The sequence below is a fragment of the Schistocerca gregaria genome, chromosome 2, assembly GCF_023897955.1.
Source record: "Schistocerca gregaria isolate iqSchGreg1 chromosome 2, iqSchGreg1.2, whole genome shotgun sequence".
Lineage (NCBI taxonomy): Eukaryota > Metazoa > Arthropoda > Insecta > Orthoptera > Acrididae > Schistocerca > Schistocerca gregaria.
The window spans coordinates 387,998,358-388,016,768 of NC_064921.1; the positions used below are offsets into that span (position 1 = coordinate 387,998,358).

General features: G+C 42.1%; 1 protein-coding gene across 2 annotated transcripts in view; it reads right to left on the reverse strand.

Annotated features, from left to right (window-relative positions):
• LOC126321023 (obscurin) overlaps positions 1 to 18,411 on the reverse strand; it is a 790,459-nt gene that overhangs the window by 420,021 nt on the left and 352,027 nt on the right. For both annotated transcript variants that reach the window (XM_049994141.1, XM_049994140.1), the window contains exon 8: positions 16,323 to 16,415. In XM_049994141.1, the coding sequence (XP_049850098.1) occupies positions 16,323 to 16,415 (93 nt within the window). The remainder of the gene's footprint in view (positions 1 to 16,322; positions 16,416 to 18,411) is intronic.

Genomic DNA, 18,411 nt, shown 5'->3' on the forward strand with positions numbered 1-18,411 from the left:
CTTTAACAACTAACACAGCCGAATATTAATGAATGATCTCTCACAAAACTCAAAGAAATTTTGGTCATATATGAAGGCTGTTAATCGTACCAGAGCTAGTGTCCAGACGAGACAGGGATTGAAACTGAGTGATGCAGTGGAAACGTAGAAAAGCTGCACTCAGTTTTCAAACGTTCCTTTACAAAGGAAAATCTGGGGGTATTGCCCTAGTTTCATTCCTGCACCATTGCAAATATGAGTGATTACTGTCAATGGTGCTGAGAAACTGTTGAAATTGCTAAAACTGAACAAAGCTCCAGGGTCAAGACTGTCCCCAATAGTTGGAAGAAAGCACATGTCACACCAGTCTACAAGACGGTAGAAGTCATCCACAAAACTAAAGTCCAATATCCTTGACATTTATTTATTGTAGAATCGTACGACATATTTTGAGGTCAAACCTTACGGGGTATCTCGAACAGAATAACTTCCCTATGACAACCAGCACAATTCTGAAAACAATGACCACATGAAATGCAACATTGATCATGTGAAACACAAGTTGTAGTTTTCTCACATGACATACTGAAAGTCATGGAACAAGGCAGTCAAACAGACACAGCATTTCCAGATTTCTAGAAATCAGTTAACTCAGTACCCACATACGCTTGTTACCAAAGGCACGATGGAAAAGGGTACCAAGAGAAATTTGTAAATGGTTTGAGGTTTTCTTGGTGAGGAGGACGCAGCTTGTTAACTTGAATATAGATTCAGCGAAGTATGTAGAAGTAACTTAAGGATGTATCCCAAGGAACTATGTTGGAATCTTTGATGTTCATGTTGCATATTAAAGATCTTGCAGAAAATATCAATAGGAAACTTCGAATTTTCGCAGATGTAGTTTTTTATAATGAAGTACTGTCTGAAAAAAGCTGCACAAACATTCAATCGGTTCATGATAAGATTTCAAAGTTGTGCAAAGATTTGCAGTTTGCTTTAAATCGGGGATTAATTTTGGCTGGAATGCGCCGGAGCAGTTTTTCAACAACTTACAGGGATTTTTTTAACTCACTGGATTGAATCGACACCAGGTATTTAAAACTGGCATGTGTATTAATTGGTTATTTAGATTTAGTGTAGTTATAAATAATGACTACAATACAATACTCCTTTTCCCAAGATACAGAAGTTTAAAAAAATTAATTTCAGAACAGTGCTTTGCAGAAAATAATTTAGTTTTATCAAAAGTTTTAAAAAATTGAAACGTGTGTTGTTGTTTTTTTTTGGTTGCACGTGTGTGTGTGTGTGTGTTTGTGTGTGTGTGTGTGTATATAAAGGAAGGGGGTGTACTGTATGGTTGACGAGGTGTGTTCAGACACCTAAAATTTTAGAAGTTAAGCATTGATTTACATGTTCAGGAATGTAAAATTTTGCACTTAACACAATGGAAAACTGTGATATTCTATGACTACCAGATCGACGTGTTGTTTTGCAATCCACAGAAACATGTTTATCTCGTGACATGGCACAACAGGTTGTCCCACCTCGCCGGCCAGGGTGGCCAAGTGGTTCTAGGTGCTACAGTCTGGAACCGCGCGATCACTATCGAATCCTGCCTCGGGAATGAATGTGTGTGATGTCCTTAGGTTAGTTAGCTTTCAGTAGTTCTAAGTTCTAGGGGACTGATGACCTCAGTAGTTAAGTCCCGTAGTGCTCGGAGTCATTTTTCGTCCCACCTCGCTCGCTGATAGATGCAAAAGAGAAGCCTATAATCCGTGCAAAGCAGCCTGGACTCTAGTAAATGAACATAGAAAGAAGCCTACTTCCTTTTCTAATGCCTGCAGTCCTGATGACTTCAGTCACTAATTTATCAAAGTCATAGAAAACACTGATGCTAAAATACCTGACTCGGTTATAGATCCTGCTGTTTACTTACCAATTAAAACTCACAGCAAATTTGAAACATGGAAAAAAGTACATGCAAATGGCATAGTGAAAATAGGAAATCTTATAAAACTTTGGATTGTCAAGATATCTGCAGGATGCCCTGTACTGTCCTAAAGAAAATTATTGGAGAAATAGCACAGCCTTTAGCAACAGCTATAAACAACTGTCTATCTGCAGGAGTTTTCCCAGATTCCTTGAAATTTGCAAGAGCAGTACCAGTTTACAAAAAAGGAAACCCAGATAATGTGTCAAGTTTTAGGCCAATATCAATCATTCCTATGCTAGCAAAAGTGATTTAATCCATCATGAAAGATCAGATCCTAACTTATTTTGAAGAAAACAATCTCTTCAAGGATTCACAACACGGATTCCAGAAGTGAAAGTCCTGTATCACTGCAGCATTAGACTTATAAAGAAAAGTAATGCGGGCATTCGAGGAGAGAGAGTTTGTGGCACTCACACTGTGCGATCTAAGCAAAGCTTTCGACTGCATTGCCCACAAGATCTTGTTCAAACAACTAAAATGCTATGGTGTGGGAGGTATGGGCCTAGCTACACTTCACTTGGAAAACAGGAGGCAAATTGTTTCAATCCAAGGAGCAACACCCCAGGAACAGAAGGTAGAACATGGCTTGCCACAAGGTTTGGTCATAGCCCCACTCCTCTTCCTCATTTTTGTAAACGATCTAAGTGATGTTGGTGAGGCACTACAATTTGTGAACAACACCACTCCTACTGGCAAAGGAGAAAATTCTGCTCAAGCAGTCATGAAGTCTAGTGTACAGTTCGAAAACGCTAAAAAATGGTTCATCGCCAACAAGATGAAAGTAAAGAAAAAACCCAGCATATGGTATGCAGCCTTGGAAAAAAACACATACTCTGACCATACTGAATCTGTGAAACTGTTAGGCTTCACTATAGACCACACATTGGAATGGGATGTACACACTGTGCATGTATGCAAAAAAACTCTCTCGTGTAATATACCTCCTACTGACATTTAAAAAAGTGGTTACAGACCAGTTTCTGATAACTGTCTACTATGCTTTGTTCTATAGCCGCATTTTGTACGGATTCCAGCTATGGGGTCATTCCACAGGCTGCAAGGATGTGGTGCTATTGCAAAAGAATGCAATAAGAATTATTACATCGAGCAGTATCCAGGAACACTGCAGACCGTTATTCAGAACATTGGGAATAATGACTGTTTATAGCCACTATGTATTATTATGACTCATCCACATAACGGAAAACCTAGACACCTACAGCAACAGGCATAACATCCATAAACACAATACCCACAGCAAAGAAGACATAAATCTACCAACCTGCCGACTGTCCAAAACAAGAGACAGTTTTCCGGTGATCGGTGTGAGGATATTCAACAAACTACCTGTTGAATTGCAGACCCTGCCACTGGACAACTTCAAGAAACAAATTGCTGAATGCCTAAAACAATGCCCGCTATACTTGGTCCACAAATTCTTTGACTGTGAAGAAAGACAGTGAACATGACATAGTGTACATACATTCCCTGTATAAAGTTTGGATGTTATTCTGTAATTCATTATGTTACAAATCATTTGATTGTAACTTTGACGCAGTCTGTCCAACCATGGCTGGTGAATGACGTAGACCTGATAACAAACGGTATTACGCTAACTCGCTAATTTTCAATGCACAATTTTGCATTACAAAGTGAAGGCGAGTTCCATGTTCCGGCGGTGCGGTGGTTAATACCAGGCGACCGGTCTACCCGACGGGAGGCCCTAGCCACATATTTCGTTTCACCTCTGAACGATTGGCAATTAAGTGCTAAGCACTAGATGATTTGGGTGGCGATGGATTAAAAATATAGCGACTAGGGCCTTTCCAAGAACTCAAAGAGGCATTTGCATCTAGTGATTACATAAACCACCGCTAATAGCATTGCCAAACGGGGGTTCGAACCGAGTGCGAGGTCCTCTCGAGCAGAGGTCCAGCGTGCCGCCTGTGTTGCTCACAAGCTGCTATTTGTCTCGCAAATACGAGGCTGGTTTGAAAAGTTCTGGGAATCATCACGAGAGATCAGCGCTAGTGCAACGAGTTGCTCACGTGATATTAATTGGGCTGTTGCTTGTAAACAGCTTTGGCGGTGGCGTAGTTCTGTTGTTGTTCCCGCGTAGTGATTTGCGAAGATGGAAAAAAAATCTAGATTCGAGCAGTGATTAAACATTTCGTGAAGAAAGGTATGAAAGCAAAGGACATTCATTCCGATTTCCAAAATACACTGGGGAACTCTGCTCCTTCACATTCAACTGTTGCCAAGTGGACAAATGAATTTAAATTTGGTCGGGAGAGCTTAGATGATGATCCGCGCAGTGGTCGGTTAAGATCTGTCACTACTCCAGAAATCATTGCAAAAGTGCACAAAATGGACATGGGGGATAGTCGATTGAAAGTGCGTGAAATTACTTACACTGCCATATGCCATCTGAAAGGGTATATCACATTTTAACTGAAGAATTAGAAATATAAAAATTATATGGAAGATGGGTGCCGCGACTTTTGACGCTGGATCAAAAACATGTGCCGTCGCCGTGGCAAAATTACGCGAGCTAAGGAATAATTGTTGTCACATACGCCTTATTCACCTGATTTGGTTCCGTCACACTTCCATCTCTTTCCAAAGCAGAAAATTTTTCTTGGTGGACGAAGATTCACTCAAATGAAAGACTGATAGCCGGGGTTGATAATTATTTTGCAGGCCTGGAAGAAACTCACTTTCGAGATGGGATCAAGGCATTGGAACGTCATTGGACCAAGTGCATTAATCTACAAGGAGACTACATTGAAAAATTAAAAAAAGTTTCAGTGATGTAAGTACTTTTTTTCTATTCCGTTCCGCGAACTTTTCAAACCACCCCCGTACATCCCACCTTCATCGCCACTCGCTTCCGACTGCTATGTCAATAGGGTGAAGGACAAAATGAACGAGTATTATAATTAACAGTGAAGTAATAGAGATCAAACAACTTCAGATACACTCCTGGAAATGGAAAAAAACACATTGACACCGGTGTGTCAGACCTACCATACTTGCTCCGGACACGGCGAGAAGGCTGTACAAGCAATGATCACACGCACGGCACAGCGGACACACCAGGAACCGCGGTGTTGGCCGTCGAATGGCGCTAGCTGCGCAGCATTTGTGCACCGCCGCCGTCAGTGTCAGCCAGTTTGCCGTGGCATACGGAGCTCCATCGCAGTCTTTAACACTGGTAGCATGCCGCGACAGCGTGGACGTGAATCGTATATGCAGTTGACGGACTTTGAGCGAGGGCGTATAGAGGGCATGCGGGAGGCCGGCTGGACGTACCGCCGAATTGCTCAAGGACAAACACACACACCCATGCCCGGAGACCAGCCACACAGTTCATGACTGCAGTGCCCAGACCGCTTGGCTAATCCCGCGCGGCAAAAAAGTTGTCTCCATAGCCAACGGTTCATATAAACAGAGATGAAAATCAGATGAAGACAAGTCCGGGCTGTATGGTGAGTAATCAAACACTTCTCGTCGAAAAAGCTGCAGGGGCCTGCTCGTTGTCCCTTCAATGTGCTGCAGAGAATTGTCATGAAGAAGGAAATGCATGACAGGTACGTAACATGCAGTTGCATGAAATCAGGCGAAACCCTGCAGCGGGCACCCACACTTGGAAGAAAAACTATTTATTGTTCTAGGCATCTTCATGTGCTGTGTGTGCTCAGAAATGAAAGGAGCGACGTGACGCGATCGACAGACATAGAAAAGGCACTGGCTCACAAATATGTGCCAAGCTTCATCGGATTTTCACTGTCATTTACATTTCGCGACCTATCGGATCTTACTTTTCGAATAGCCCTCATAAAACATATTTAAGTGAGTTATAAAATGCCCTAGAGTAATGAAACACTTTATTGGGGGTTGGAACTGAAATTACAACAAGGATCATTAATGTAAAATCGCGATGTGTTCAAATGCTCATTGTCTGAATATGTACAGGCTGTTGTATAACTATCGTGAAGTTTGTATAACAAACAGAATGCAGAGGTTTTCGAAAGCGTCAAACGTATGTTGTCGGGCAATACCTGCTTATAGTTTTAAAATCTTGAAAGTCGACACACGAATGTTGATATTCGTCAATTTACGTTATGTTTGGTACAATATCAATATTTTTTGATTCAACATCCATATCTGTTAGAAGAATGGGACACGACAGTAATGACAGATGAACCATTAGTTTATTTACAACATGATCGAATGCACTCTTGAGCAACATTATTGCTTCTGTCCTAGAGATCTGGTTCTTCTCAATATTAAAAAGTGAATTGCTGTGTCATAAACGGAGATTAAACACGAACAAGTAAAAGATGAAGTTAAATCTTAAAAAGACATCATCATTTGCACACAGTGTGCTAACTACATAACGAAAAACGCAAAATTAAATTTACATTTATATAGCCAGAATATTCGCGATTTTAGTACTTGTGAAGAACGCGTGGCTCATACGAAAAGAAAGTTTGCTCCTGTGTGAGAAGGCACGGAACAAATTAGCAGCAACACGTCTCATGTGCAAATACCCACTCAAAATCCGCTGGAACGAGCTCCAACTGATTCCTGTCTCTGCTGAAATTTGGTCGATCGTTTGGCGACGATCCTCGCTGATCTTTTGGCGGACCTTTTTAATGTTCTCCTCATTTCGCGATGTTGAAGGGCGTCTAAGAATGTGCGGTTCATAGCGTCCTCCTGGAAAGCTTCCTGAAGCATTTGGTGTGTCTCCATTGTAGCTTTTTTAAGCAGGAAACAAAATTTCACACACACTCTTTGTTCTTTTAAAGTTGCCATAACGACTTCGCAGAGGTAACCCGCCATCAGTCAGAGAAACTCAGTACCACACTTGCACGTTCAGCTCTACAGTGACGCCGCCTGCACAGCTGTTCCATGAAGGTCTATATACTAACACCATCTAGCGTGAGAACCCTGCACTACGTCTACGAGTGGCAGCGCCCTCGGAGTCCGGTTTCTTTTGGGTCTCCCCTCGTACATGTCAGCAAACTCCGGGAATTACCAACAAGCTATAAAAAAATGAAATGACGCTGCCGATCGAATGAGTAACAAAACTACTACATGTGTACACTGTCCCATTACAAAGAATAGCGTTGGTGTGAGTTGACTCTCGGAAATGTTGCCTTTCTAGGAAGGGCTACCAAACATCGGGGCTTCACCGGATTTGCCCAGTATCGAGGGCGTCCTGTCTGGCGTAAATCAGATCTCTTATGCGCTTGGAGAAATTCGATTGACTGGATATAAAATGGTTCAAATGGCTATAAGCACTATGGGACTTAACATCTGAGGTCATCAGCCCCCTAGACTTAGAACTACTTAAACCTAACTAACCTAAAGACATCCCACACATCCATGCCTGGGTCAGGATTCCAACCTGCGATCGCAGCGCGGTTCCAGACCGAAGCTCCTACAACCGCTCGGCCACAACAGCCGGCTCGGGAAATAAATAGACTTAAACAGTTCTTTGTTAAAATTCGCTAAATAAGGTCTGGCGCGTAGGTACTTTAATTTCGTTTTATATTTAAAAAACCAGCGGCAATGACGGTTAGACGCTCTTCCAGGAACACAATTTCTGTACTTCTATATCAAGAACAATGAGACGCTGCCGTCACTCGACGATGGCAAGCATTGTGCCGCCGCCTTGATCGCCAGACAGTTGTCCATCAACTCAGTCTCAGTTATCCATCAACTCAGTCTCAAGCGAACTGCGCCAGTCTACGTTTCACTCCAGATGTCCGTGTACTATCTCGATATTACACCGTAAAGGTTTCTTAACTCATCATGGTTTTATTTGTATCCGCCAACTTATCATCGACAGCATGTACGTCGGACAAAAATACGGAAACATCACGTGAAATGCAAGATTAAACACAAATGCAGATTCTAGTCAAGCCTGAAGGTCCTACGTCACGACGAACGACACTTGTACAAAGTCCTGTATCTGTTGCAAGTGTCAGTGGTGGCCAGAACTGTGTTCCGTGTACTGTGTCAGGGCTAACTGAATTCAGATGTGGCAAATTGTTGTTGCTCGTCTGGTGGCTGCTGCCGTAACTATGGGAGTAGAAGTGTTTGGTGTTTCAAGAGGCACCGTATCGAAGATTTATACTGCATACAGGGAAAGCGGTGAAAAATCATCTGCTAGGTCACGACTCTGATGAAACTGTGCCGAGCGATCGCGATAGACGGTCGTTAAAGAGGATTGTGACAAAAAATAAGAGGACGACAGCTGCAAAAGTCACTGCAGAACTGAACGTCGCACTCGTGAAACCTGTCAGTTTCAAAACAACACAAATGCAACTTCATAAGCATGGAATTGCTGGGCGAGGTGGAATTACAATATCACTTATCAGTGATGCAAATACCGGAAACAGGAAGACGTGGTGAGCTCGGTGATGATTTGGGAAGCCATATTGTGGTATTGCAGGGGCCCCACGGTTACCCTGCAAGGTCATACTACTACGAAGGATTTCGTGATTAGTTTGGCTTATCAGGTCCAGTCCATCCCATAATACAATGTTTGTTCCCTGTTACAAGAAGACAGGACCCCTGTTCACGCAGCTGGCATCGTCCAGGACTGGTTTTGGAACGCGATGATGAACTGTCGCATCTCCTCTGGCCGCCACTGTCACCAGATCTCAATATTAATGAGTCTTTGTGGTCTACTTTGGAGAGAAACGTGCGTAATCCCCCTCCATCTTCATTATCTTTACTTGAACTTGCCAGTAATTTGCAGGAAGAATGGTAGAAGATTCCTCTGAAAACGATACAGGACTTGTATTTATCCATTCCGAGACGACTGGCATGGTAATGTGTTGCGTCTTTGGTGTTTCGATATTTCAGTTCAACACCTGTAAGTGTCTGGGAAGGTAACAGGATATGACCCAAATGTCCGGGAGTTTTCGAAGTATTCGTCCGGAGTTTTCGAAATCTATGCCCACGGTCGATTAACTAAAGAGATGGCACGCCTACTCCTAGGGAACGAAAAAGTCACTCTCCCGCTTCCCGCGACATTAGGTGAAGATATCTTCATAAACTTCAAATGGCTATTGCCAGTAGGCATTTACTTTAATATTGTACACCAGGGTACGGCGTTAACTATCCAGGCACTGATCGACATGACATGACAGTAAATAATTAGTTACTGATGATTATTGAAATAATGTACCTGCCAGGGTAGTCGAGCGCGCTAACGCGCTGCTTGCTGGACTCGGGTAGCGCGCCGGCCCCGGATCGATTCCGCCCGGCGGATTAACGACTAAGGCCGCTGTGCCGGCCAGCCTGGATGTGGTTTTCCACATCCCGCTAGGTGAATACCGGGCTGGTCCCCACGTTCCACCTGAGTGCCGCAGACATTTTAAACACGTCCGCACTGTTTCACGATTTACACTAGACGCAGACAGTTGGGGTACACTGATTTTGTCCTGGGGGGTACAGGGAGGGCATTCGGCCATCCCTCACACTAACACTGCCAAATCCGTTGTAATCACACAGACCCTGCGATCGCTGCGGGACTATGGCGTCAGCGAAAGAAAGAAAGAAACATTATTGAAATAATGTCGACTTGGATTTGACATTGAACTGAATGGTTTGCAGCCACCAGGGCCACCTCTGTTTCCAGGCTTCATTCCTGTCATACGCCCCGAATGTGCCAGTTTCGATCTTGGTTTCATGCCCCGTCGACATCATTACCGCCCGGTTTCGAGACGTATGACAGGGGAGATAACAAGTGGCTGCCTGTGCCTCCTGTCGCTGGAGAAATTATGGGATGACTGCTTCAGGGGAAATTAGCAACCCTGATGAAGTTCGAGGCATATAACGCTCCCCACATGGATGTGTTCTGTAGCACTTGCAGCTTCTTACTCTCGTTTGACGCAGCGTAGGCCCGCTAGGGAGAGGACAGACATACTCGAATACTACACAATGTAATTGTAGAACACTAATGTTAGATGCATTCAACGAAGCTTTCACTGCGTTGAAAATAAATTTGACCAACTTCACACAGTTGAATGTAATGACCTGTCTTTTTCCCAACTGTTAATTTAAACCCAATTGTTTTCACTGCACGATCAATGAGTGTAACGCAAATTAGACGTTAAAATTTGTTTCTACAAGAAAAAAAAGTAATGGCACTAAAACATTTTGCTGAGGAAATAGAGTCCAACACAAAGTATCTTGAAGGATGTTAAAACGAAAAATCTGGGAATGTAAAATAGGTTTAAAATGATTCAAATTGCTCTGGGCACTATGAGACTTAACATCTGAGGTCATATGTCCCCTAGAAGTTAGAACTACTTAAGCCTAACAACTAACCTAAGGACAACACACACATCCATGTCCGAGGCAAGATTCGATCCTGCGACTGTAGCAGTCGCGCGGTTCCGGACTGAAGCGCTTACAACCGCTCGGCCACCGCGGCCGGCTAAAAATAGGTTTATCTACATATGGTCCAGTCACATGAATTTGACCACCGTCTATGTTCGACGTTAACGTGCGATAACCACTCACAGAGGGCACGTGGCAGCACTAGCAGTGTCGATATACAAAGTCTGTAGGGCATACGAGAAAAACAGTGCAGTTATTATCGCGATGTTGAAACAGAGCGATTTATCTGACTTCCAAAGGGGATTATCATTGGCATTCGGGCCAAGGATGAAAGCATTTCCGAAACGGTTAAGCCTGAAAACAGTTCGCATGCCACTGTAGTTAAAGTATACCGTGCACGGTGAAACGGTGTTACCAAAAAGCAACGCACAGACCACTGTGGTTCACCACATGCCGCAGACGGCGGGGTGAACGGCGGCTACGTTTATGTGTAACGGACGAATGAACGTACAACTATTGAGTACGCAGCAATCGACCACCCATATGAACCAAGGGGATACCAACAGCGTCTCCTCAACGGCGGTTGAGCGAATGTTGCTGCCTGTTACATTCCGCGGCAGAGGCCTGGTTAATGCACCCATGCTGACTGCTGTTCATCAGCAACGAAGGCTGGAATTTGCACGCCAATACGGCAACTGGATGTCCACCGAGTAGTCAAAGGTGATCTTTTCATATGAATCACATTGTAGGCTCAAATGGACAAACTGCCATGTCGTGTTTGGCTCTGAAACAATCACTGTAAGGACCGAGGCCAGAGGAGGGAGCGTTATGGTCTGGGGAATGTTTTCGTGGCATGTTCTCGTCATTCTGGAAAGCACAATGGATCGACAGAAGTATGCATCTATCCTTGGGGACCATATCCACCCCCAGATGAAGTTTGATTTTCCAGCAGGACAATGCAACATGTCACACAGCTCACAGTGTACGTGTGTGGTTCGAAGACCATCAGCATTAAGTTTCCCACACTCTAACGACCAACAAACTCCCCGGATTTAAACCTAACCGACAGTGTGCGGGACTACCTGGATAGGGCTGTTCGCACCATGGATTCTCAACCGAGAAACCTTCACCAGATGGTCACGGTGCTAGAATTAGCATAGCTCCGCAACCTCATCAGTACCTTCCTGAACCTCAATGACTCTCATCCCACATGTTTGGGCTTTTGACAGGTGGTCACATTAATGTACGTGGAAAGTGAATACGTATGGTGTGACCCTCCTAAGAGTCGCCAGGAGATGATATCTGTTACTTCGCTTTCGCAATTGGTAGCTGCAGTCAGCCCAAAGAAATACTGCTTATCGTATCTCACATACGATGCCTAGTGTCGAGGGAAAACATCGGTTTGTTTCTCGTTACAAGCAAAATGACTTTTACAGAGGAAGTTCACATGTTCTTCCGATAGAGTGGTCGCATCTTAGTCTAGTGTGATATTAGTTTAACTTATGTATATTAACAGGGACAGTAAAACACGAAGAATAATCAGTAGGCTACTCCAGCAACGCTGACTGGTACTGCTATACAGCGGTGCTGCTCAGTTGCTGCTGGAGTGCTAATTATTCTGTATGTTTTACTGTCCCTGTTAATACAGACCGACAAAAAAATATCTCTGGAGACTAATTTTAGTCCGCTCTATAGAAGGAACATATAAAATCCCTATTAACAAGTCATTTGGGACCGCTCTTTCGAAAGGCTACGTAAAGTCATTTTGTTTGCAACGGAAACTCGAATCCATCTGAATGAAAAGCTGTTCGAAAGATTTAGAACTGCTCGTGAGAGGCTATGCACCGTACCGATCGAGCTTTACGAGACTGGGCCATCCGAATTGCATCTGACATGAACACTGCTAATTTCCACGCTTTATCGATCAGGCTACGCATGTTCAAGAAATCGTACAGGATAGGAAGTCACGTACACGTGTAGAGCAGCTGTCAGTGACAGACAGCTAACGTAAAAACGAAACTTGCTGTTATCCCTGCAACTGCTGTTTATAACGCTGATCAGTCACGTTCCGTGAAAGAAGTGCGTGCACACCGCACTTTATTATTTCGGGGTGAAAAAAGACAAGAGTCGGTTGCCCAATCAATGAATGTAATGACACATTCCTATACGATAATGCCAGTGATAAGTATGAGTGGTTTTCTGTTTCCGGAGCTGTATATCTATATTCAAGAAGCGCAAGACAAATTAGGAGCCGGCCAGAGTGGCCGAGCGGTCCTAGGCGCTTCAGTCTGGAACCGCGCGACCGCTACGGACGCAGGTTCGAATGCTGCCTCAGGCATGGATGTGTGTGCCGTCCTTAGGTTAGTTAGGTTTAAGTAGTTCTAAGTTCTATGGCACTGATGACCTCAGAAGTTAAGTCCCGTAGTGCTCAGAGCCACAAATTAGGACTGTTTAGTTGCAAAAATCTTGTAATCGACGTATGAAAATCTGGAAGAATGGGAAAGAATAACTTTCGACATTTCGTTCGAAACGTATTCCTACAAGCTGCAGAAAGTAATTCATTGCTTTTATTTTGGATTCATGGTCTGGACATAACGACGCCTCTGTTTTTGTGAAGGCGACGAAAAATCTGTAGATGTAATGTGGATTCCGCCTGGAAGTACTAGAGCGATTCACCCTCTCGATAAAGAATTTTTTTCGACAGTGGAAAGCATTTTACAAGAAATTATCAGTCAACATGATTTCAGATACCTCTCTCTTATTTCAGGTTTATCAGCGGAACACTATTCTTAAGCTCCAGTCATTTGTGCACTACAAGTTTTCTTCGGCACGCTTTACGAATTTGATAAAGTATGCCTGGTATGCAACGCAATATGCAGAACAACGGCCGGGACCATTTCTGACTCCATCCCAGCTCTGTCTAACAAAACTAGTGGTTACTGCGAAGTGACTGACTGCAACAATTTTTCCTTTGTCCGGAGTGCCTGATGCAAGAAAAATGTTTCTTCTTGTCATTCAACAGAAACTTCGCATTTTTGTGACGACTGCAGGGAATAAACAAAGAACTGTTTCACTGACAGTCAAATGTACAACATTTAAACATTATTAGAAGAAAAGATCTACAGGAATTGTTATAAAATTTCATTTCAACAAATTACAAGTCCTCACTGGGAAGTCGTCTGTGACATCAAACACTGCTATGATTTTATTTTCTCTGCTAACCACTGTTATCAGAATTAAATGTGCAGGAACTGAACTGTCGATATGAAGTCATTCAAAAAATGTTTGTATAGTTTAAACCAGGTTTTCACCGAAGCCAACAGGCTAAAATACACATGCAAAAGAGAATTCTGACTGTGTACCCAGTACGCCACTTGCACGTCTTTCAATTGAATGCCACAGCAGCTACTTACGTGTCCCTAACCTTCCCCAGTTACGTAATCGGAAAATGGAGACCGGCAGTTGTGAATCAGAACCACAAGTCTTTTGTGGCCATTCCAAGATCTGTGAGAAGTGAATGTTAAAAAAAAGAGAGAGAGAGAGAGAGAGAGAGAGCTAGCTGTATCACTTCTTGAGATGATGTCCGACGTCGGTAATTAGTGAATTAGTGTTCTGTTTATAAATTTCCCCTCAATCGCAATGAGAAACCAGGAAAAAATTGCAGTCGAGATACAAGAAAAATTTTGGACCAGTGCTAAGGAGAGACGGAGCTGCAAATCTGTGAAAAGTGCACGATCTCCACGCATGTCACCCTTCCATACAAATTGAGACACTTATATTCTTCCTTCCTTGCACCATTTTGCATACTCCGTCAAGAACAGTGCGCTCGCCCTGCAAAATAATTCTCACTGAATAGCAAAATTTCACACTGTGGCTCTAAGAAGATTTAGTTGTATCCTTTATGCCCGAATATTAACTACAAAAACTAAAACCTAATAACACAGTGTTCATAGGCAATGTTCGCTATCTCGTGTTCTCTTCCGTTCCCTCTAGTATAAACGATTCTACCCATATTCAAGCGAATGTTAGTGAATTTTCTGCAAATGCTCATTCCCATTTGTTCGCACCCATTTACTCCATTATAAATCAGGATTTAAGTGCTTAAAATTGGTGTTTGTGAACTCCGGATAATTTCGCTACGTATCGCTGCGTGAGTGAATCGGCGAGTCGCGCGCTAGGTGCACTGATATATGCTGTTCCACGCGCGGCAAAAATGTGTTACTTCAACTTTTTTTACAAAATACTTGCAATGCCTCTTAAGAGCTAAAATTTTGGCAGTGCATTTCTTTCGTTGTCTTCTTCCTGTGTAAAAAATTTCATTGTAGGTTTCGACATGTCTTAACATTTCCTCTTGGGAGAAGAGACACAGCTGACAGTTTTCTAATGCGCATGTTCGGACGTGAAGTCATCCCTTCCGGTACTATGGGTGCTACTTAGCTCAAAGCACCAGGTGAATATACGTCTCTGAAACTGCGTGCAGCGTATTGTGCAAGCGAGAGAATAGGGACTTTCTAAGAACCGTCGTCATGACGGCACTGTGGTGAGTGATCTAAAGTGCACACTGGTAGTTTGCAAACCCGTGTTTTTGTTCATGCTGATACCAACATTATTTGTTTTATTTTATTCCTCACGATTTTAAACTATTAATTATGAGATTTAAATATAATTAAACAGTTAAACTTACATTCATAAAATTAATATATTCAGCTTAGTTACGATTACTTCACTGTAAGTCAAAAGGCTACAGGTCAACACATTGCAGTACATTGGTATAATTTTGCATAAGCCACCACTGGCAGACTGATGAAATACATTCAGCTTTCCTAGTTAATATATATTTAGCGCAAGGAATGAAGTTTCTTTCGTATTTGGTACATCACCTTTTGACGACACATCTCTTCTGCTAGGAACTTCTCGTGGACAATAAAATTCAGTAAAACATGTTCACAGTTCTGGCGCAGATGACTTAACAAATAATTTCCTCTGCGGACCTAAAAACACAAATTGCCGTCTGTCTGACACATCATCTGAACAAGGCGAGCTTACACCTCGTAAGACCAGTCGTTTTTTGTGTGGATACATCTTTAAGTAAAATAAATTTGTTTTGACTATAAAGAATTAACCAGTCTTGTAGCCCAACACAAAATTGTGCAACATTAGCGGAAGCTCATTTTGCAAATATTTTGCTCTTGTGATTCTATGACACATTCAGGAAAGGCAGTCTTATGGAGAGTCATGACATTGCAGACAATAACTTTCATCTCCCTACATCTGGCACAATCACAGGGCGACTAATATCAGATTTAGCTACGGTCCGTAATAAGTATCTAGTCGCAAGTGAAATAATTCACTAAAGGTAATATATAAGTGGAAACGCTTTCGTTATGCCAAGAGCTGAATTGTCAGACAAATGTCACAGAGATACTTCCAATGAAAATTACAATCATGATGGTTAAAGAAGTTCTCAACCAAACTGAAAAAATTGTTGTTATGGCAGTTATATATACTGCCGAATGTTTTCGAGCAGTTTGTAAAGTGGTGGAAGTACATAAGGTGGAAAGGTTTGGAGGGGGAGGTTGAGGGAGGAATGGCGGAGTTGTGGGGAGGAGAACGAGAATGCGAAATACGGAGACTAGAGGGAAGGGCGTTTCAGTTTTGTAAGAGAGGCGATTCTGTAGAACATGTTTCAGTGCCATAGTTAATTGTATAGTGAGATAAGTATGGATAGTTGTTAGTACCCGCAATCTCACAACAGGTAAATAGACGTGTATGAGTGCTACATAATAGTAAAATCTTTAATGAGCTCACCGTCGATGGACAAAACCGAAATATTTATTCCTTCCTGCACAGTAGCAGCCACTTAATTCTTTAGGCTCTTCTTACAATATCCACTAGCGAAATAGGACCTTAATAATCTACTTCTTATGATATCATGACTCTTTTCGACGAGGTAAATAACAGAGATGACTATAGAAAATGATTTCCTTACCTTTAGTAGGAGTTGGTAGTCGTTAATTCGCTGGATTGGAAGCTTCAGATGCTCCGACAAGCTCTTGTCGTCACCAAGTTGCTGGCTAAGCTCCTGTAAGGACAATAATACACATCGTAAGGATAAGAATAAACAGTGCAGTGATAAGCTCTATAATTAGGTTTGTAATCGTCACCGTTATGGACCTTCTTGTCCCAATATCCCGACAAGACCCAATTTTGAACCGAATTTGCAAAATCCTGTAAGAGTTTGGCTCAAGTACAGAAGTAGTGCCATCTGTTAGCGCAACATGTAAATGCAGCTTCCGTTAGTTTTATTTATGTCAACAAGTTTATGTTGACACGGTCGTGTCTCATATCGCTTCGCATGTCGCGGATCCTGTATCGACGATGCAAGCACCTTCTACATCTAGCGCCATTTTTCGAGAAAACACCGTATTTCTCCAGAATAACGGGACTGGAACTATGAAGAGGCGCCACGAGGAAGAATCGGGCAGTTCCCATTTGAATAGTGATCTCATAAGACTTGCTGAAAAAGGTGCAATATTCCGAAAAATGTGGTGTACCAACTACTTCTGCCGCAACAAGTTCAATATACTTGTGTTCCAAATAACAAGTAATTATATTACGTAAATTTTTAATCCATTTCTACACCCCCTCCCCCTCTCAGAGTGGCCCGACGAGGTCCCAGCTACAATTAGTTAGTTAGTTACGTGTTCCATTGATCAATAGCACGGAAAAACCGTTATGATGTGGAACGTGTCAAATGCACAAGAAATGCGCACAGGAAACAAGTTTTGATTTTTGTTTGTTTACATTATAGTGTTATACCTAAATATTTCTATTATCTATCCCACTCCCTTAAATGGCACAAAATGCATATATTATATCTCCAGCTTTATTTACTCATATTCAAGAATCCATCTATGGTATAGAAGGAATTGTCAAGGAGGTATGATTTCTTTTTTTTTCTTTTTTTTTCTTTTTTTTTTTTTTTTTGAAACTATTACTGCTGTCTGTCAGACATTTTATTTCATCTGGTAATTTATCAAGAAGTTTTATGGCGTCATATTTGAACCCTTTCTGTGCCAAAGATAGGTTAAGTAAACGATAGTGTAGGTCTTTTTTTTCTGGTATTGTAATCATGAATGTCGCTGTCGATTTTAAATTGGTCCATGTTGGTGAGAAAAAATTTCATTACTGAATAAATGTACTGTGAAGCAGGTGTAAGAATTCCTAACCTTTTAAACAGATGCCTACAAGATGTGCGACTATGAACCCCGCACACTATTCTAACTACTTTCTTTTGAGCAGTGAATACCTTTTGACTAAGTGTTGAGCTGCCCCAGAGTATTATTCCGTATGACATGAGAGAGTGGAAGCATGCAAAGTATGTTAGCTTACTAATTTCTACATCCTCAAAATTGACATATGGCAAACTCTATCTATAATGGATTGTATTGGCTGAAGAGCGGTGGACTGTGCCCCTGCCACCCATATGGGGCTGGGGAATGAAATTACAATAAAGAATATATATAATTTCATTCCCCTGTCCCATATGGGCTGGCCGTTGTATTTGACTACAGCTAAATCTCAAATGAACACTACTGCTTGTGATTGCTTTTCAATTTATAGATCATTTCAGAAGACGCTACGTCAGTTCCCTTCTAAGTCGCAATTCATCTATATCTTATTCTTATCTTAACTGTCGAATTTATCTTCTTCTTAAATTACACTGTAAACGTAAATCATAGGCAAAATACGGTATATATTGCGATAACACGCATACATTGGTATCGACCGAAACTGGAGTTTCTTGGTTACAGCAAACTTTTAAAAAAATATATTTACTTCACTCACGTTTCGTACGTTAACCTGATGTTCTTCCCTTTATGCTCCAATCCAGATGAAAGAAGAATAATCATAAACTTTATAAATACGAAAACATCCCATGAAAAAAACATATATTCCTTCACGGGAGTGGGTGGGACGATTTTGTCCATACCCACAAATGGGTGGGTGAGGATCTCATGGTAAACGGAGGTAGGATCTGAAGAGGGTGTGTTTCCTGTTACATTCGTGAAAGAGCG